The sequence below is a fragment of the Salvelinus fontinalis genome, chromosome 8 (assembly GCF_029448725.1).
Source record: "Salvelinus fontinalis isolate EN_2023a chromosome 8, ASM2944872v1, whole genome shotgun sequence".
Lineage (NCBI taxonomy): Eukaryota > Metazoa > Chordata > Actinopteri > Salmoniformes > Salmonidae > Salvelinus > Salvelinus fontinalis.
In genome coordinates this window covers 27108149-27130501 of record NC_074672.1, presented here as the reverse complement: position 1 = coordinate 27130501, position 22353 = coordinate 27108149, and the positions used below count along the sequence as shown (strand labels likewise).

At 42.3% G+C, this 22353-nt stretch overlaps 1 protein-coding gene across 4 annotated transcripts in view; it reads right to left on the bottom strand.

The window, feature by feature from the left end:
• LOC129860989 (IQ motif and SEC7 domain-containing protein 1-like) overlaps positions 1-22353 on the bottom strand; it is a 261820-nt gene that overhangs the window by 88755 nt on the left and 150712 nt on the right. Inside the window, exon 1 of one of the 4 annotated variants that reach the window (XM_055931981.1) lies at positions 593-1754. The exons of the other annotated variants lie outside the window; for them this stretch is intronic. Coding sequence (XP_055787956.1) covers positions 593-669 — 77 coding nt within the window. The 5' untranslated portion in view covers positions 670-1754. Of the gene's footprint in view, positions 1-592; positions 1755-22353 lie in introns of those variants that run through there. 4 annotated transcript variants of the gene reach the window in all.

Below are 22353 nucleotides of genomic sequence, written 5' to 3'. Positions count from 1 at the left end.
CCAAGTGTCTTGTTTCTCTCAGGGAAAATCGATTGCTGTCCAGCCAGCTCACACCCCAGAGTTATGTCTCACACAATCACACTTACTGTTAGCACTATGCCTAAACACTGCTCTGTGTGTTCTTCTTAGTTTCTGTCTATAATACATCTACACCAATTAATTCCAGAGGTTTTTTTAATTCAAATTTGGAGTGTTCAAATATGAGCAGGAAGAAAGATCCATGAGCCACAGGCACAACTTAATTACAAGTGTTTCATCCTTTAAAAAATAAAATTATTTCACCTTTATTTAACCAGGTAGGCTAGTTGAGAACAAGTTCTCATTTACAACTGCGACCTGGCCAAGATAAAGCATAGCAGTGTGAACAGACAACAACACAGAGTTACACATGGAGTAAACAATAAACAAGTCAATAACACAGTATAAAAAAAGAGTCTATATACATTGTGTGCAAAAGGCATGAGGAGGTAGGCAATAAATAGGCCATAGGAGCGAATACTTACAATTTAGCAGATTAACACTGGAGTGATAAATCATCAGATGATCAACCTGCAGAACAAATCGCAAAATATCTAGTGTAAAGTCAACTTACCTCTTATGAAACGTATTGTGAGGATGTAGACACAACACATGCCAATAATCCATACAGAATGCCTTAAATTTCCACATTTTTCTGCTCCTTCTGCTCCAGAAGATCAACAGGGGGCCACGATAAGGAGACAGCGCTGGTTAGTCCATGGTGCCAGGTGTGGTATGTTCATGTTAGCAGATCCAGTAAACATCATGGCACCACAGGTATTGAACATTGCCCAGGTGTTCAATGTGTGAATCCAGATCCGGTAAACTTCTCTGGAGCACTACAGCGCTTCTATGGAACTCCCCAGGTTAAAACCGTTCTGGACGTGTGTCTCAACAAACACCAAACCAGATGAGAACCAGGTGCATCTAAACCAGTCTTAGATCAGTATCCAGACCAACATCTATTTGGATCTGTTTTGATCAACTCAGACCAAGTTGAAGTCAGGATCTACTTAAAATAACTTGTACACTGTAGACTGCATCAACTCTGCTCAGCTCGTATCCAGGTCACTCAGGCTGTCCTCTGTTCCCGTCCCTCCAGAGCGCGTGTCAGGCTGGGAGTCTGTGGGGAGGCATGGCTATAGATCCACCGCTCCAGAAGATACTGGAGTCTGTGGGAGTACAGAAGCACTGAGGACTAATCCTTCATACATCACACATGTCTCTCTGCTCTGATAGACACTGTCTCAATCAGGCTTAGCAATGGGCCTCTTTTTTCTCCTCCCTCTCCTCCTCCTCTTTGGTCGCAGAAGCAAACTTTCTCGATGAACGCAAGAGATGGTGACTCCTCTACCTCTATCACTCCCTCCCTGTGTCTGACCCCGTTACTCTCCCCCTTTTCCTCCTCTCTGACATTAAACTCTCTTCTCCCTCAAATTCTGTACCTTCACGTTCTCTCTCTCTCTCACTCTCTTCTGAAGTGAATTACAGCTGCTGCCATCTACATAGATCCACCCCGAAATGTGCCAGTTCTGGTTGCCAGGCAACACTATGGTACTATTGAAACTGCAAATGGCAGCCTGCAGAAAGGACCCTCATTGGACAGACCGGTCGATGGGGAGTGGCCACAATATTATCCACAACTGCACGAGTCTACACCCATGCTGTAATCAGAATAGGCAGAAGCTACAAGTGCTGAGTTGTTCAGGGAATAAAATCCTCTAAGGAAGAAGCAGAGCATTCAATGTTGCATATTTGAGCTTTAAACCGTCAAGGTCAAGGAGGTATTGCATTGAACACTATGGCACATGAATTGCATGAAAGAATGAATATACCTGGTCTCTAAATGAAGCTATTCATGAAGTCATTGAATATCTAAGGTGTGAATGGTTACGTGTGAACAGGTGATGTGAAGGGTATCGGCAGGAAAAAGAAAACAGGATGTACATTGAATTTGTATTCATGGGGTGGTTGGAGGTGACAGAGCAATGCCCTGGATCAAACAGCGGCATATCATCATTATCATCAGCTGAGCATCGACTGAGATGTTACAAACATGGCTTCCCTAGACAAGCGCAGGTCTGTTCTCTGAGAGGCCGTGCCAGATTGTTGTACCACCCCGTCCCAGGGGCCATGGGAAACAGGGGTACAGATGAGGCCCGGGCCTATCATCATCTCATCATTATTCAACCCCCATCCATCACCATCCCCCATACCACACACACACACACGCACACACACACTAAAATGTCCTGTTGATCTGGGCATTTAGCTCCTTCTCCCCCTGACTGGCAGTCATGGCATGCCCCCTTTCACACACTTCCAAGCACAATATGAGCTTCCTCTGTTACAGAAAGAACCAGCCAATGACACCCAGAAAACACAACACAAAGAGACAGGCAGCAACACTGAATACCTATTGTGAGCAGAGTGAGGAATTCATTCATCTGCAATCAATCAGTAGCCTGTCTCAAATCTGACCAAATTAACCAAACACACAGACAGTTCAATTGTCTCTCTTCTTAATCATGATTTGTTCCTTGAATGGATAATACTGTATATTCTACTGAACTAACACAGTGGGCTGTAAACAAGTGGGCTATTGTTTTACTGTTAAATTATGGATTTCTTTTTATTTAGTATGAATTTACTAAACAATTGTGAAAGCAACATATTGAATTAGAGACACCACAAATGCACTAAGGTCTGGATAAAATGAATGGACATCAATGTTGGTTTTATGAACACAAATCCACAATGTTAACAAATAGCCATGTTTGTTTTCTATTTATCTATCTCAATTCATTAATGTTTGTTGATTCACACAGACATATCCATTAGATCTTCTCTCTAATTGAAGTGAAGAGCACTAGCTACAGGCGTTAGTTTGTGTGGGTGGTAGTTCTTCTGTCTCTGTGATCACAAAACTGTAGAGCGTGTCTGGAGGGGGTAGAGAGATGGGAGCATCCACTGGTCAAAAAATTGGTCTGATTCACACACACACACACACACACACACACACACACACACACACACACACACACACACACACACACACACACACACACACACACACACACACACACACACACACACACACACACACACACACACACACACACACACACACCTCTGCAGTACAACACCTCTCTGGTGATATGTTATTCAGATGAATAACAGACAGATTCAGATAGCAAGAGACATACAGTGCCTTCAGAAAGGATTCATACCCCTTGACTTATTCAACATTTTGTTGTGTTCCAGCCTGAATTCAAAATGTATTTATTTTTTCTTTTTAAAGTGCTCTCACCCACCTACACACAATACCCCACAATAACAAAGTAAAAACATACAGTACCAGTCAAAAGTTACTCATTCCAGGGTTTTTCTTTATTTTTACTATTTTCTACATTGTAGAATAATAGTGAAGACATCAAAACTATGAAATAACACACATGAAATCATGTAGTAGCCAAAAAAGGGTTAAACAAATCTAAATATATATATTTTATGTTTCAGATTCTTCAAAGTAGCCACCATTTGCCTTGATGACAGCTTTGCACACTCTTGGCATTCTCTCAACCAGCTTCATGAGGTAGTCACCTTGAATGCATTTCAATTAACAGGTGTGCCTTGTTAAAAGTTAATTTGGGGTATTTATTTCCTTCTTAATGCCCAAATAAATGCTTCATAGAGTTCAAGTAACAGACACATCTCAACATCAACTGTTCAGAGGAGACTGCGTGAATCAGGCCTTCAAAGAAACCACTACTAAAGGATACCAATAAGAAGAAGAGACTCGCTTGGGCCAAGAAACACGAGCAATGGACATTAGACCGGTGGGAATCTGTCCTTTGGTCTGATGAGTCCAAATTTGAGATTTTTGGTTCCAACCGCCGTGTCTTTGTGAGACGCAGAGTAGGTAAACGGATAATCTTCACATGTGTGGTTCCCATCATGAAGCATGGAGTAGGAGGTGTGATGGTGCTTTGCTGGTGACACTGTCTGATTTATTTAAAATTCAAGGCACACTTAACCAGCATGGCTACCACATCATTCTGCAGCGATACGCTATCTCATCTGGTTCGCGCTTAGTTACACTATCATTTGTTTTTCAACAGGACAATGACTCAAAGAGCTATTTGACCAAGAAGGAGAGTGATGGAGTGCTGCTTCAGATGACCTGGCCTCCACAATCACCCGGCCTCAACCCAATTGAGATGGTTTGGGATGAGTTGGAAAAGCAGCCAACAAGTACTCAGCATATGTGGGAACTCCTTCAAGACTGTTGGAAAAGTATTCCAGGTGAAGCTGGTTGAGAGAATGCCAAGAGTGTGCAAAGCTGTCACCAAGGCAAAGCCATATTAAGTTAGATGGGGAGCAGTGGCAAACCGCAATTTTCAAGTCTTTCCACATATTTTCGATGGGATTCAAGTCAGGGCTTTGGCTGAGACACTCAAGGACTTTCACATTCTTGTTCTGAAACCATTCCAGGGTTGCTTTGTCTGTATGCTTTGGGTCATTGTCCTGTTGGAATGTAAATCTTCACCCCAGTCTAAGATCGTTTGTTCTCATCAAGGATTTGCCTGTATTTGGTTCCATTCATTGTTCCCTCTATCCTTACCAGTCTCTGAGTCCCTGCTGCTGAAAATCATCCCCATAGCATGATGCTACCACCACCATGCTTCACGGTAGGGATGGTGTTAGATGGGTGATGAGCTGTGCCTTCTTCAGACATAGCGCTACATTTTTGTCTCATCCGACCACTGAATTGTTTGCCTTATGCTTTCAGAGTCTTTCACGTGCCTTTTTGCAAACTCCCGGCGTGCTATCATGTGCCTTTTTCTCAGGAGTGGATTCCGTCTGGCCACTCTCCCATTAAGCCCAGAGTGTTGTAGAGACTGTTGTCCTTCTGGCAGGTTCTCCCATCTCAGCAAAGGAACTCTGTAGTTCATTGGATTCTTGGTCACCTCACTGACCAAGGTCCTTCTTGCCCGGTTGCTCAATTTGGTTTGTATGAGTATGGGTGTTCCATATTTTTTCAATTTCCCAATGATGGAGACCACTGTGCTCTTGGAAACTTTAAACACTGTAGAAATTGTTTGATACCCTTCCCCAGATATATATGCCTCATCACAATTCTATCTCAGAGATCTACGGACAGTTCCTTGGACTTCATGGTATAGTTTCTGCTCTGATATGCACTGTGAATTGTGGGACCTTATATAGACAGGTGTGTTCCTTTCTAAATCATGTCCAAACAAGTGAATTGGCCACAGGTGGACTCCAATCAAGTTGTTATGACATATTAAGGAGGATCAAAGGAAATTGAATGCTCCTGAGCTCAGTTTTGATTGTCATATCAAAGGTTTGTGAATACTTATGTAAATTAGATATTTCTAGAGCTGACCCCATTTAGTCGGCTGAATTCTTTTGGATCGAGCAGTAGCAAATACACTATATATACAAAAGTATGTGGACACCCCTTCAAATTAGTGGATTTGGCTATTTCAGCCACATCCGTTGTTGACAGGTGTATAAAATTGAGCACACAGCCATGCAATCTCCATAGACGATCATTGGCAGTAAAATGGCCTTACTGAAGAGCTCAGTGACTTTCAACGTGGCACCGCCATAGGATGCTGCCTTTCCAACAAGTCAGTTCATCAAATTTCTGCCCTGCTTGAGCTGCCCCGGTCAACTGTAAGTGGAAATGTCTAGGAGTAACAAGGCTCAGCCGCAAAGTGGTAGGCCACACAAGCTCACAGAACGGGACCGCCGACTGCTGAAGCGTGTCCTTGGTTGCAACACTCACTACCGAGGTCCAAACTGCCTATGGAAGCAACGTCAGCACAAAACTGTTTGTCGGGAGCTTCATGAAATAGGTTTCCATTGCCGAGCAGCCACACACAAGCCTATGAGTGGTGTAAAGCTCGCCGCCATTGGACACTGGGGCTGTGTAAATGCATTCTCTGGAGTGATGAATCACGCTTCACCATCTGGCAGTCCGACAGACGTATCTGGGTTTGGCGGATGCCAAAAAAAAGATACCTTCCCGAATGCATAGTGCCAACTGTAAAGTTTGGTGGAGGATAAATAATGGTCTGGGGCTGTTTTTCATGGTTCAGGCTCCTTACTTCCAGCGAAGGGAAATCTTAAAAAAAAAAAAAAAAAAACCTTTTCTCCCCAATTTCGTGGTATCCAATTGGTAGTTACAGTCTTGTCTCATCACTGCAACTCCCGTACGGCCTCGGGAGAGGCGAAGATTGAGAGCAGTGCGTCCTCCGAAACCCAACCCAGCCAAGCCGCACTGCTTCTTGACACAATGCCCGCTTAACACAGAAGCCAGTCGCACCAATGTGTTGGAGGAAATACCGTACACCTGGCGACCGTGTCAGTGTGCATTGCGCCCGGTCTGCCACAGGAGTCACTAGAGTGCGATGGGACAAGAACATCCCTGCCGGCCAAACCCTCCCCTAACCTGGACGACGCTGGGCCAATTGTGCGACGCCCATTGGGTCTCCCGGTCGCGACAGAGCCTGGACTCAAACCAGGAGTGGCACAGCTAGCACTGCGATGAGGCCAAAGGAAATCTTAACACTACAGCATACAATGACATTCTAGACAATTGTGTGCTTCCAACTTTTGGGCAACAGTTTGGGGAAGGCTCTTTCCTGTTTCAACATGACAATGCCCCCGTGCACAAAGCGAAGTTCATACAGAAATGGTTTCTCGAAATCGGTTTGTAAGAACTTGACTGGCCTGCACAGACCTCAATCCCATCAAACACCTTTGGGATGAATTGGAATGCCAACTGCGAGCCAGGCCTAATCACCCAACATCAGTGCCCGGCCTCACTAATGCTCGTGGCTGAATGGAAGCAAGTCCCTGTAGCAATGTTCCAACATCTAGTGGAAAGCCTTCCCAGAAGAGTGGAGGCTGTTATAGCAGCAAAGGGGGGAACAACTCCATATTAATGCCTGTGATTTTGGAATGAGATGTTCGACGAGCAGGCATCCACATACTTTTGTAGTGTATATATATATCTTTAAATGGCACACGAGACACTTGTCTGATTCATACATGTCTCAGTGAACTAATCCATTACGGCGGCCACGGGATGGCACACCAGTAGTACATTTACCCTTAATTGGTTATGGTAATTTCTGTTAATGTATTCAATATATTATCATTACAGTCTTTTACCGTTCTCATTTTCGGAGTGAACACTGTTTGCAGACCACACAACCTAGGCTACACTTGTGAGGAACAAGTTTAGGTTTATTTCATTCCATTTAAGAGAGTTGTCAATTTATTAATTGTCTTTTATTTGTAGCGCTCCTGTCAATGTTGAGTAAGGTCACGCACCTGATTATACATGGAAGTAGACCTAGGCTACCTGGCCTGCATGCAAATGTAGGCCTATACATATGGGGATCTGATATTATTTATGATTGTCTTAACTCACCACCACTGTGGCGCTTCTCAAACAAATGTTTTCTTCACCTAAAACAGCAAGTAAACAAAAGTCTATTTTTACATCCATTGAGAATGACAATAGTTCCTCAAAGTAGCCTATTTGAAAAATCTTTTGATAATCACTTGGTGTGAAAGGGGGGGGGGGGGTGTAATGCTCTAATCCGGGGGAAACGTCATAAAATAGGCCTACCTGATTACTTCTTATCCCTTGTGCAAATAGCCTACAGCTGTGTCTGTCTGGAGCTCACTGGAGCAGGAAACTGAGGGCCCAGAATATTTGATACAATGTTGTAAGTTTGCTAGTGTGAGCTTCAGGCCTGAGCCCAGTTAATAGTTGATACAATGTTGTAAGTTTGCTAGTGTGAGCTTCAGGCCTGAGCCCAGTTAATAGTTGATACAATGTTGTAAGTTTGCTAGTGTGAGCTTCAGGCCTGAGCCCAGTTAATAGTTGATACAATGTTGTAAGTTTGCTAGTGTGAGCTTCAGGCCTGAGCCCAGTTAATAGTTGATACAATGTTGTAAGTTTGCGAGCAGAGCTTGAGGCCGGACCAATTAATAGTTGATTCAATGTTTCAAGTTCGTTGCAGACAGGCCATGTGTAGCCAATGTGATTTATAGGATATTTATTTTTAATCAGGATATTTTCTACCTGCAGGCTGCAATGTTTATATTTGTTGGCTTTGTGTAGGCTATTTTTATATAGTTGGCAATGGCAATAGAATTTGCCAAAGGCAGAACCACATTATAATGATTGAGATACGAAGACTATTATAAATTAAATGAAACTGTTACATGAAAATGTGCATATGAAAATCATAACTGGCACTCAGATCGGTAGAAATTGTAAGATAAATTGGCACTTCAAATGGAAAAAGTTGCCGACCCCTGGTGCAGTTAATTACCAGCAACTTCAGAAGCGTAATGGCAGAATCTGCGAAGACCAGCAGCAGATGGAGGACCAGGCTTAAAGCATCAGACAAGCACAGTAGCCTACATATAGTTGATTTTATTAACACATAGGTTGTGTCTATATAGGGAAAAATACACATTTAAAAATGTTGACCAATCGATTGGTAAAAAGAACAGACAACTATCGGTCTCCCAAGATTTTTTTTTTTAGTCGGGGACAGCCCTAGATATTTCTGTATTTCATTCTCAACAAATAAATACAAAATAATAATAATAATCTAAAAACATGTTTTCACTTTGTCATTATGGGGTATTTATTGTGTGTAGACGGGTGAGAAAATGTTCATATTTAATCCATTTTAAATTCAGGCTGAAACACAACAAAATACAAAATGTGGAATAAGTCAAGGGGTTTGAATACTTTCTGAAGGCACTATAGGTAAAGTGTCTATTAAAACCGCTTAGATGTACAGTGCCATGCAAAAGTATTCATCCCCATTGGTGTTTTCCTTTTTTGTTGCATTACAACCTGTAATTTAAAAATATTTCTATTTGGAAATGGCACTGTACATTGACAAAAAAGTCTAAATTGGTGAAGTGAAATAAAAATAATAACTTGTTTAAAAAAAATTTGGGGGGGAAAAGTGGTGTGTGCATATGTATCCACCCCCTTTGCTATGATGCCCCTAAATAAGATCTGGTGCAACCAATTACCTTCAGAAGTCACATAATTAGTTAAATAAAGTCCATCTGTGTGCAATCTAAGTGTCACATGATCTGTCACATGGTCTCAGTATATTAACACCTGTTCTGAAAGGCCCCGGAGTCTGCAACACCACTAAACAAGGGACACCAAGAAGATCAAGGAGCTCTCTAAGTCAGGGACATAGTTGTGGAGAAGTACAGATTTAGGGTTGGGTTATAAAAAAATATCAGAAACTTTGAACATCCCACGGAGCACCATTTAATCCATTATAAAAAAAATGGAAAGAATATGGCACCACAACAAATCTGCCAAGAGAGGGCCGCCCACCAAAATTCACGGACCAGGCAAGGAGGGCAACAAAGAGACCAATGATAACCCTGAAGGAGCTGCAAAGCTCCACAGCGGAGATTGGAGTATCTATCCATAGGACCACTTTAAGCCGTACACTCCACAGAGCTGAGCTTTACGGAAGAGTGGCCAGAAAAAAGGCATTGCTTAAAGAAAAAAATAAGCAAACACGTTTGGTGTTCGCCAAAAGGCATGTGGGAGACTCCCCAAACATATGGAAGAAGGTACTCTGGTCACATGAGACTAAAATTGAGATTTTTGGCCATCAAGGAAAACACTATGTCTGGCCCAAACCCAACAACTCTCATCACCCCGAGAACACCATCCCCACCGTGAAGCATGGTGGTGGCAGCATCATGCTGTGGGGATGTTTTTCATCGGCAGGGACTGGGAAACTGGTCAGAATTGAAGGAATGATGGATGGCGCTAAATACAGGGAAATTCTTGAGGGAAACCTGTTTCAGTCTTCCAGAGATTTGAGACTGGGACCAAGGTTCACCTTACAGCAGGACAATGACCCTAAGCATACTGCTAAAGCAACACTCGAGTGGTATAAGGGGAAACATGTACATTTCTTGGAATGGCCTAGTCAAAGCCCAGACCTCAATCCAATTGAGAATCTGTAGTATGACTTAAAGATTGCTGTACACCAGCGGAACCCATCCAACTTGAAGGAGCTGGAGCAGTTTTGCCTTGAAGAGTGGGCAAAAATCCCAGTGGCTAGATGTGCCAAGCTTATAGAGACATACCCCAAGAGACTTGCAGCTGTAATTGCTGAAAAGGTGGTTATGCACGCTCAAGTTCAGTAAAAAAAAAATCTTATTTAATGTTTGTTTCACAATAAAAAAGATTTTGCATCTTTAAAGTGGTAGGCATGTTGTGTAAATCAAATGATACAAACCCTGACTGATATTTAGCCGACTGACCAACATTTAGCCCTGGTTCCCTTACACAGAGTATATTTTCTGAGCCTTTGTGACATAGATGTGAAATCTGAAACCACTTAAAGCTGGGATGTCCCTCCTACCATTTCATTCACTCTTCTGACTGTCCATCAACTCCTGGCTGAAAGCCACTGACAAAGAACATGCCTGCAGTCGTTTCATTGTAGCACAGCAGGAGAGTGGTTTCATCACGGTACATTCAGCACATTCAGAGATCGATTTATCTAAAATAATTCATAGATTTTAAACAAAAAACACTTTCTGTTTGTCATAGACGGACAAGATGAATATGAGATGAAAGGCGAGTTCCTAAAAAGTTCAGAAAGCCATGCTCTCTGAGATGTTCACAGGGATGGAGGAAGATGTTTTGATCAAGAAAGACCTTTAGAAAATATGCACATTTTCTCTAACACTAAACATACAGATATATATTTTACAGTTATAAGGAAGGTAAAATCTTATAGTTAGATGTTTTATAATGTGATTATACTATATTTAGAAATAATATAAGTCATTTCAATCCTTACTCATTCAGTTTTGTTGAATAGGAAATACATCATAAAACATTTCATTTTTATCATATTTGTACTGTGTACTTGAGCTTGTGTCCTCAAAAGTGATTACACCTCAGCAATTTATAATTATTCTTACAAGAAAGGTGAGATTTAACCTTTCTTTAAGTATGCAGCCTTACAAATTATTGTTTATGGCCCTCGTGATAAATAATAACGTTTGGGGATTACGTAGACTACATTTTCGATTACATTTAACTGGATGAAAAACAATATTAACTAGTTATTAGATACGGCACATCTCAAACTACTACAGACTAACGGAACATAAAGAGATTAACATAGAACATAGAAAGTCAGAACTCTTCGCTGGTTGAATGACATCACTCACACCTCTGACCATCACTCTTTATGAGGCATAACCTTTATGACAAAGACATTAATTATCCCAGTAAGAGAACAGCTATCTCACTGCATAACCACCAAGTTTAAAGTCAAGGTCAAATTTCCAATGGATGGCATGGTGTTACATTAACAGTGCTGTGTGTTCTGGAGACCCGCCAAAGACACCAACATATTCTAAGAGCAAATGTGGAATCACAGCTGAAAGCATTTATCAGCGTCAGACAAATACTGCTTCTTTATGGCTATATCATCATTGTGCTATATCAATATGAATCTGCTGGTCCAGCAAAATGAAAGTCGGTAAAGGGCACACAGTGGTATCAGTTGAGACATCAATCAGAATAAATGTGCTGATACAGAGAGCTGCTTGACATGCTCCAGCACCGAATGCAGTCTGCTACTACAGACTGATATGGAGCATTATCGTAGTATGACCCTCACTCTATTTAACATTCCTAGTCAATCACTGATACTCAACCAGGTCAATCTCATCATGGCATCCAGTTGTCCGCTAAGAGAGAGATTTGAATGTGAAGTCAAACAAATAAGGAGAAATGGCCCCCGTCCAGCACCCTGTACGTCGAGAGGCAGCCTACATGTCAGCACTACAACATGGGCTAGGGTGACCCGGTGAGAGGGATCTGGCTTCAGGGGTGGAGAGGGAGATGAGATGCAGTGGTCAATGTATAGAAGTTGAAATGCAACATGGTGGAATAAAGTGTAGAGAGAATGTGTAAGAATAAAGCAGGGAGAAAGACAGGGGAGGATGGTGGGTTAAGGAGGGACAGAAGGATGCAGTGAGAGGAAGGAACAAGGGGATGTGATTATGGATGGCTGCTAGAGGTTTACGATGGCTACCTGTGAGCAGACTCTCATGTTAATCATATAATGATGGTGTTTTCATCAGCCTGATCATTGCGAAACTAAAGAACAAGGTGACACATCAGTGTGTCCCTGAACAGTGAAAGACAATTTGAATGGTCATGCCTTAGAATTGCACTCCCCCTAGTGGCAGCTAGCTAGCTGTAGTCTTCTGTCAAATGTGTACGGCAGTACACACCATTTCCTCCACAATTTTATTCAATTCAGAAACATAATCACACACACAACATATACTAGAAAACAATATTTATTCATATCTCATTTCAATACAAGGAGGCCCTGCAATTGAACCTTGACCTATGAGGGTGAAAACGATTATCTCTGATTTATATACAGTATTGCTGAATTCATAAAGCTGTTTCTTCTGGAACACTTGAAGGTAATCCTTTATGATAATCCCAAGAGGTTTGCAAATATGAGCCACTGATGCATCAGAAAAGGCAATCATGTACTCAGTTGTATTTCTAAATCAGAAGAAATAGATGTTGTGTATGCAAGACCCCAATAGGGAAAGGGGAATCTAGTATAGAAGATTGTCTTACATGTATTTTAGTTACATTACAGTATGTTACAGTATAGAAGGACAGGTGAGCTCACACAGTAAAAGAGCAGTGGGGTGATTCATATAGATGATTAAAAACAAAAAAATACATTATAAGTGATAAGTAGGCATTGATCTGAAGCCAAAAAAAAGGAAATTCACATGAGCATCACAATGCATACTTCACTAATACTCGACCAAGGTTTTCTAGCACACAGCTTTGACCTACTACAGTAGCTATATGTTGGTCTATTATATGTACTATTGTATGACTATTTTCTACATTGTAGAATAATAGTGAAGACATCAAAACTATGAAATAACACATATGGAATCATGTAGTAACCGAAAAAGTTTTAAACAAATCAAATTATATTTGAGATTCTTCAAATAGCCCTCTGCCTTTTACATTTTTACTTGAATTGAACTTTTATTTAACTGGGCAAGTCAGTTAAGAACATATTCTTTATAATGACGGCCTACCCCGGCCAAACCCGGACAATGCTGGGCCAATTGTGCGCCAACCTATGGGACTCCCAATCACGGCCGGATGTGATTCAGCCTGGATTCAAACCTATAGTGACGCCTCTTGCACTGAGATGCAGTGCCTTAGACCACTGCGCCACTCGGGAGCCTTGATGACAGCTTTGCACACTCTTGACATTCTCTCAACCAGTTTCATGTTGTAGTCACCTGGAATGCATTTCAATTAGCAGGTGTGCCTTGTTAAAAGTTAATTTGTGGAATTTCTTTCCTTCTCAATGCTTTTGAGAAATGTACTTCCTTCTTAATGTGTTTGAGCCAATCAGTTGTGTTGTGACAAGGTAGGGGGGTATACAGAAGATAGCCCTATTTGGTAAAAGACCAAGTCCATACTATGGCAAGAGCAGCTCAAATAAGCAAAGAGAAACGACAGTCCATCATTACTTTAGCACGCTGCCCAAACCGTGCGCGAACATTGCAAAATAAATGTATACATACATGTTATTCAATCATTGCATTGCCAGGCGCTAAAATAGAAGTTGCTTCTATTTGTGATGCAGAACGTGACGCAAGTCCTGCCTCTCCCATCTCCTAATAGGCTTTTAGAAGCACATACCCACATGCCATCTCCTCATTGGTTATACCCACGTGGGTGATTGAAAGATGAACTGAGGTCTGTTGTGGCAATTTACCTTATTATGAAAGTTAGTTGCCAATCGCCATATAAAATCCAAAGAAGAAAAAGCATGGAATGAGGAGAGACGACTAGAAACGATTCGGTTGACCGTTTTATGTGTGGATTAATTGTCTGAGTAGAGGACCTTGTGCATGTCAGGTAAAATAACAACTCAATATTTATATCCCAGGACAAATTAGCTAGCAACAGTAAGCTAGCTAGCTAAATTGCCATCAATGTTTAGTGCTTTTCGATCTGTCCCCAAATTAGTATAATTGGTTCAGAGTTTGTTTTGATATTTCAACCTGCGTGTCATTGATTGCATTTTGTGTGGGGGGACAAAATCAATTTGCGCACGATGATGGATGCGGTTTGGGCATGGTGTAAGACACGAAGGTCAGTCAATAAGGAACATTTGAAGAACGTTTCTTCAAGTTCAGTCGCAAAAACCATCAAGTGCTATGATGAAACTGGCTCTCATGAGGACCGTCACAGGAATGGAAGACCCAGAGTTACCTCTGCTGCAGAGGATAAGTTCATTAGAGTTACCAGCCTCAGAAATTGCAGCCCAAATCAATGCTTCACAGAGTTCAAGTAACAGACACATTTCAACATCCACTGTTCAGAGGAGACTGTGAATCAGGCCTTCATGTTCGAATTGCTGCAAAGAAGCCACTACTAAAGGACACCAATAAGAAGAAGAGACTTGCTTGGTCCAAGAAACACTAATGGACATTAGACTGGTGGAAATCTGTCCTTAGGTCTGATGAGTCCAAATTTGAGATTTTTGGTTCCGACCGCCGTGTCTTTTTGAGACGCGGTGTGGGTGAACAGATGATCTTCGCATGTGTGGTTCCTACTGTAAAGCATGGAGGAGGTGTGATGGTGCTTTGCTGGTGAAACTGTCTGTCATTTATTTAGAATTCAAGCACACTTAACCAGCATGGCTGCAACAGCATTCTGCAGCGATACGCCATCCCATCTGGTTTGGGCTTAGTGGGACTATCATTTGTTTTTCAACAGGACAATGACCAAACACACCTCCAGGCTGTGTAAGGGCTATTTGACTAAGGAGAAGAGTGATGGAGTGCTGCATCAGATGACCTGTCCTCCACAATCCCCCGACCCCAAACAAATTGAGATGGTTTTGGATGAGTCGGACCGCAGAGCAAAGGAAAAGCAGACAACAAGTGCTCAGCATATGTGGGAACTCCTTCAAGACTGTTGGAAAAGCATTCCAGGTGAAGCTGATTGAGAGAATGCCAAGTGTGTGCAAAGCTGTCATCAAGTCAAAGGGTGGCTATTTGAAGAATCTCAAATATAAAATATATTTAGATTTGTTTAACACTTTTTTGGTTACTACATGGATTCCATGTGTTATTTCATAGTTTTGATGTCTTTACTATTATTCTACAATGTAGAAAATAGCAAAAATAAAGAAAAACCCGTGAATGAGTAGGTGTTCTAAAACTTTTGATCAGTAGTGATAAATATATCAATATTATTTTATATTTTTACACTACCAATATTAAGTCCGTAAAGTCCATTATCCCTCTGAAGAGTATGAATTAGGCTGTTTGAGGTTTGAATCCTAAGCTACCTGCCTACACATTGTTGGAAGTACAATAGAACAACACAGCTAGTGTAGTAGGTCAAATCTGTCTGCTGGAAAACATTGGTAGAGCATGGGTGAAGTAAGCATTTTGGTGTCATGTGAATTTCCTTCCTTTTTCGGCTTCAGACCAATGACTACTACTCACATAATAAAGGAAAAATCAACCCAAAACCACTCATTCCTATAATTCACTGTGTTACATAATACTAATATATGAGAACAATATTTTTTTTTAAAGAAATGTTTAATTTTGTCGTTATAATAAAGCAACATCTGAAAATTGTTGCTGAAATCTATTGCTGCTCAAGTCGACTACAAAACCTACAATGCAATTTCCAATGACAAGCATACCCATAACATGATGCAGCTACCACCATGCTTGAAAATATGAAGAGTGGTACTCAGTGATGTGTTGTGTTGGATTTGCCCCAAACATAACACTTTGTATTCAGGACATGAAGTTAATTTATTTTCCACATTTTTTGCAGTTTTACTTTATTGCCTTATTGAAAACAGGATGCATGTTTTGGAATATTTTTTATTCTGTACAGGCTTCCTTCTTTTCATTCTGTCATTTAGGTTAGTATTGTGGAGTAATTACAATGTTGTTGATCCATCCTCAGTTTTCTCCCACCACAGCCATCTAACTGTTTTAAAGTCACAATTGGCCTCGTGGTGAAATTCCTGAGCAGTTTCCTTCCTCTCCGACAACTGAGTTAGGAAGGATGACTGTACCTTTGTAGTGACTGTGTGTATTGATACACCATCCAAAGTGTAATTAACTTCACCATGCTCAAAGGGATATTCCATCTACCAACAGGTGCCCTTCTTTGCGAGGCATTGGAAGTTTACTCTTGATTTTATTTTGGCTTGCGATAACAAAGGGTTTGAATACTTACTGACTCAAGACATTTCAGCTTTTCATTTGTAATTAATTTGTTTAAAAAAATCTAAAAACATGATTCCACTTTGACATTATGGGGTATTGTGTGTAGTCCAGTGACACTACATCTCAATTTAATCCATTTAAAATTCAGGCGGTAAGAACAACATTTGGTAAAAGTCAAGGGATGTACATTTTATGTTTAATCGAGTTCTATTTTGCTACTTGCAGGCTACTTAATATATTTCATGATGTAATGATGTGCCAAATCTGTGATTTTATTGGGTGAGCATTAGAATAAGCCACCTCAATATTTTTAGCCGTAAGTGGAAATATCTCTCTAGGAGCTGATCCGTTGTCCGTATTGTGAAATAATTTGAATGTTAATGAAGGATTTGAATGGAGAAAGCTGATCTTCCTTTCTTTCGATACATGCACCAACAACACACTGTTCTCTCTGCGTGGTGTTGAGGAAAAAACGCATATTACATCTTTGGCCGTTGTAGGAAAGATACTGTAACGACTCTGGGTTTATAAGCGCGGAAATCGACTCTGCCGCTTGAGCATGCTTTTGCGGCACAGTCGATAGCGCGCCGGACCTCGGGCTAGGAGGTCGAGGGTTCGAGACCTGCTCCCTGCTGTTTCATTACATTGGTGTCAGAAGTGGGATCGGACCTCGCATCCACGACAGTGCGTGTGCTTGGCCGGTGAGCGTGTTCCTGTAAGACGTAAAGTCGCAAGCTAGCGCGAGGACGCGCTCTTTGAAAGGAGGGAGTAGTGTAACGACCCTGGGTTTATAAGCGCGGAAATCGACTTTGCCGCTCGAGCATGCTTTTGCGGCACAGTCGATAGCGCGCCGGACCTCGGGCTAGGAGGTCGAGGGTTCGAGACCTGCTCCCTGCTGTTTCATTACAATACATTAAAACACAAGTTCATAACATAAGTTCCATCACTATCGGGAAACCGATACCTGGTCTCTCCACTGTTCTCTCTTCCATAGTAGCGCCGTCACACTCCCTGTCCCTACACTCAATGAGGACCAACGAACCCAAGGGCTATTTTAAGAGACACCCAATTAATTAAAATAAGCACACACCGTATGTGTCTGTACGCGCGGGTGTTTGTGTGCCGGAAAAGGTAGGTGGGTGTCAAAAACTATACGCATCTGTCTGGCGTGTGCATGTATTATAAATTAGCAGCGTGACAGTTTTCCCAAAGTTACCAATGTTTGGTGTATCTAACTGGCTGTAATAGCAGCCAAGGACGTTCGCTAGCTTATTTGTTTGTGCTCTGATTACACGCAAGTGTCCAGGTCAGCAGTTTACACAGATGACTGTCTTTAGCCATATGAAAACCCTTCCATGGCAAAATATACCTGGCTAGCTAGCTACCTTCCTTTTGCTTCTCATCCAAATGGTGTTAGCTAGCTAGCTACAGCTGCTAGCTTTCTACTAGCTAGCTGCTACTGAACAGTGAGATTCGACTGAAATAGTACAAAAAGATAGCACATCGTTGGTTTTTATTAGGCAGAAATGTGCATGTGAGGGGGAAAAATTGTGAATTTAATTTGAAAAATATTACACCTACAAACTTGTTCAGTCCAAATGGATATAAGTCTAATGGTCACTTTATGGACGCTGTAACCTCCTTTTAATCCTATAGTATAGAACAAATGCTAACGACCCTGGCAAAAATCCTGTATAGTGGTTCTCGGTAATGGCCAGACGGATCATGACGATCATGTGTTGTGTACCTTCAATCAAGTTGATTTGAATCAACATTGGTGTCATATTGGCTGAGCTATGATGGTAGGGAGATTTGAATTAAACATTGTGTGTCAAACAATGCATTCTATAACATTTAGATTACAGTCAAATCTCTTATCACATAAGTAGATGCTACACTACTGCTGTTTAGCCTCCAGACTTAAAGAACCCATGCAGGAGAGGGAGGAGAGAGCGAGAACGAGGGTGAGGACAGAGAATGGAGAGAGAAAGAAGGAAAAGGGAGGGGGGGAAAGAGAGGGAGACAGAGGGATAGAAAAAGTGAAGGGAAAAAAGAAAGGGAAGGAGAGCAAGAAAGAGAGAGATGGGGAGATAAATAGTTGAGAGGAAGAGAAATGTGTGAGAGTAAAATTAAGCAAGAGAGGAGGGGAGAGAGAGGGGGAGGAAGGAGGGAGCAGGAGAGAGAAAAGACTTACATAAAGGTGGAGCAGTGTTTAAAAGTAGAGAGCAGAAAACGAGGGAACAGAAGAAAAAGAGAGAGATCCAGTAAGGCTGCGGGGTGGAGGTGGAATCCATGTCCTCCCTCTTCCATCCCACTATCGTGAAAGCCTTTATTGAGGCCGGGCAACAGAATTGATGGAGAACATAGTCTTCCCTATCAAAGAGGGCATACTTATACACAAGAGAGCCGACAGAGCTCACATGTGTAACGCAACATACACATTACAATGAATTATGTCTATTCTGGGTGGGGCGATAAAGCCTTTTTGTGATTTCGTGAGTGATGTTTTTGTTGATATTGGAATGGTTTATAAGTAAGACAATGCACAGTGATTTGGGTGCATAATGTGAACATTGTTTAAGCATAATGTTGTGTCAACATTGCATACAACCGTGATGCTCTATATTGATGATAGGATTATCTATTGGCGAGTTATCAACAATCCACAGAAATTCAGAGTCATGAAAACCAAACAGGATGATAAATATTACACATGCATGCTTTTAGACCTATAATGGTTAAGGACAACCGCATGCAACATAAAAGGGTTTCAGTCACAATACAGTGAAAATAAATATGGTAATGAAATCAATGTTTCTACAAAATTGTAATTACATAAGAGTACCATGTAAACATGCGTCCCCATAAAATGTGTATAGTTGTCTGTGGGAACACAATGTTCTGCATGCGCATGCTGCTGTGTCACCCTCCTTCCCACTGCTCTGTATCTCAGTGCCTGAAGCAGCTGTTGGGAATGTTAAGGGCCTATTATTGGATGGCTCAATCCACGGACGCATAAACACTAGAATATACCCCTGAGAGAACTACATCTCTCAGAGAAATACCCCCGAGAGAACTACAGCTCCCAGAGACATACCCCTGAGAGATCTACAGCTCCCAGAGACATACCCCTGAGAGATCTACAGCTCCCTGAGGTATACCCCTGAGAGAACTACAGCTCCCAGAGATATACCCCTGAGAACTACAGCTCCCAGAGATATACCCCTGAGAGAACTACAGCTCCCAGAGATATACCCCTGAGAGAACTACAGCTCCCAGAGATATACCCGAGAGAACTACAGCTCCCAGAGACATACCCCTGAGAGATCTACAGCTCCCTGAGATATACCCCTGAGAGAACTACAGCTCCCAGAGATATACCCCTGAGAACTACAGCTCCCAGAGATATACCCCTGAGAGAACTACAGCTCCCAGCAGTAGAGCGAGCTTATCCATACCCTGAGCATGTTCCAAACAAGCCCTGTCCAGTCCATGGCTGGCACTTCAAGTGCAAACCTAATAGGAATCACATTCCGTGACCCCAGCCCTCGTGTGGGTGCTAGTGTATTAGAGCAGAGTCCAATTTCCGAGCTGCATAGTGCTAGCCTGTCAGATTCTGATTTGGCCAATTTCTCTATGTCTTGGAAAGGCAACAATGAGGTAACCCTGTTAGGTTAATGATGGAAACAAGGTTGGAGTAATTTCTTTTTGATTAAATCAGTCATTTCAAGAGGTGAATTAAAATTGTAAATCATGAGTTGATCATTTCTCATGAAAAATAACATAAGGTTCCATATTTTCAATTCATACCCAGAATTGACTGAATTGAAATGGAATAGCTGGACGACACTAGCGCCCAGGCTATTGTAGCATAGCCTCGGCTGGCATTGTTCTTATTGGCCCTGTTCAGTGCTGTTAGCGTCAAGGAGGTCTGAGTGCTGAGCTGTCCATCACCCCAATGGAGAGGAGATTCAGTGCTGTAATGTACTTATTTAAAGTACTACTTAAGTTGTATCTGTACTTTACTATTTATATTTGACAACTTTTACATTGATTTTTATTTTACCAGGTAAGTTGACTGAGAACCCATTCTCATTTACAGCAATGACCTGGGGAATAGTTACAGGGGGGATGAATGAGCCAATTGTAAACTGGGGAAAATTAGGTGACCGTGACAGTATGAGGCTCAGATTGGGAATTTAGCCAGGACACCTGGGTTAACACCCCTACTCTTACGATAAGTGCCATGGGATCTTTAGTGACCACAGAGAGTCAGGACATCTGAAAGACGGCACCCTGCACAGGGAAACATCCTCAATCACTGCCCTGAGGCATTGGGATATTTTTTGAGACCAGAGGAAAGGGTGCCTCCTACTGGCCCTCCAACACCACTTCTAGCAGCATCTGGTCTCCCATCCAGGGACCAACCCTGCTTAGCTTTAGAAGCAAGCCAGCAGTGGGATGCAGGGTGGTATGCTGCTGGCCACTTCCCAGCTAGCACACTTGGTTCCTTGGAAGTTGTGGGAATGTACGTTTTTGGTTTAACATTGGTTCTGGGAACAAAGCCATAAGTTTACTTACTGGTAAAATGGCCTGTTCTGGGATCGTTAAATAATAAAAAAGCAATTTAATCAATTTTAGAATAACAAGGAGCCCAAACCGGCTGCGCGCGTGCGCTGTCGTGCATTATTTTATGTATTTTGTCCCCCTACACCAAACGCGATCACGACACGCAGGTTAAAATATCAAAAACAAACTCTGAACCAATGACATTAATTTGGGGACAGGTCAAAAAGAATTAAACATGTATGGCAATTTAGCTAGAACAGACATGGCTGTAGGGTAGATGTAAGGTTCTGGGCTAAGGGTTGTAGGGTAGATGTAAGGTTCTGGGCTAAGGGTTGTAGGGTAGATGTGAGGTGCTGGGCTAAGGGTTGTAGGGTAGATGTGAGGTGCTGGGATAAGGGTTGTAGATGTGAGGGGCTAAGGGTTGTAGGGTAGATGTAAGGTTCTGGGCTAAGGGTTGTAGGGTAGATGTGAAGTGCTGGGCTAAGTGTTGTAGGGTAGATGTGAGGTGCTGGGATAAGGGTTGTAGATGTGAGGGGCTAAGGGTTGTAGGGTAGATGAGAGGTGCTGGGCTAAGGGTTGTAGGGTAGATGTGAGGGGCTAAGGTTTGTAGGGTAGATGTGAGGGGCTAAGGGTTGTAGGGTAGATGTGAGGGGCTAAGGGTTGTAGGGTAGATGTGAGGGGCTAAGGGTTGTAGGGTAGATGTGAGGTGCTGGGATAAGGGTTGTAGATGTGAGGTGCTGGGATAAGGGTTGTAGATGTGAGGTGCTGGGATAAGGGTTGTAGATGTGAGGTGCTGGGATAAGGGTTGTAGATGTGAGGTGCTGGGATAAGGGTTGTAGGGTAGATGTGAGGTGCTGGGATAAGGGTTGTAGGGTAGATGTGAGGTGCTGGGCTAAGGGTTGTAGGGTAGATGTGAGGTGCTGGGCTAAGGGTTTTAGATGTGAGGTCCTGGGATGAGGGTTGTAAATGTGAAGTGCTGGGCTAAGGGTTGTAGGGTAGATGTAAGGTGCTGGACTAAGGATTGTAGGGTAGATGTAAGGTGCTGGACTAAGGATTGTAGATGTGAGGTGCTGGGCTAAGGGATGTAGATGTTAGGTGCTGGGATAAGGGTTGTAGATGTGAGGGGCTAAGGGTTGTAGATGTGAGGTGAGGGGCTAAGGGTTGTAGGGTAGATGTGAGGGGCTAAGGGTTGTAGGGTAGATGTAAGGTGCTGGGCTAAGGGTTGTAGATGTGAGGTGCTGGGATAAGGGTTGTAGATGTGAGGGGCTAAGGGTTTTAGTTGTGAGGTGAGGGGCTAAGGGTTGTAGGGTAGATGTGAGGGGCTAAGGGTTGTAGGGTAGATGTGAGGGGCTAAGGGTTGTAGGGTAGATGTGAGGT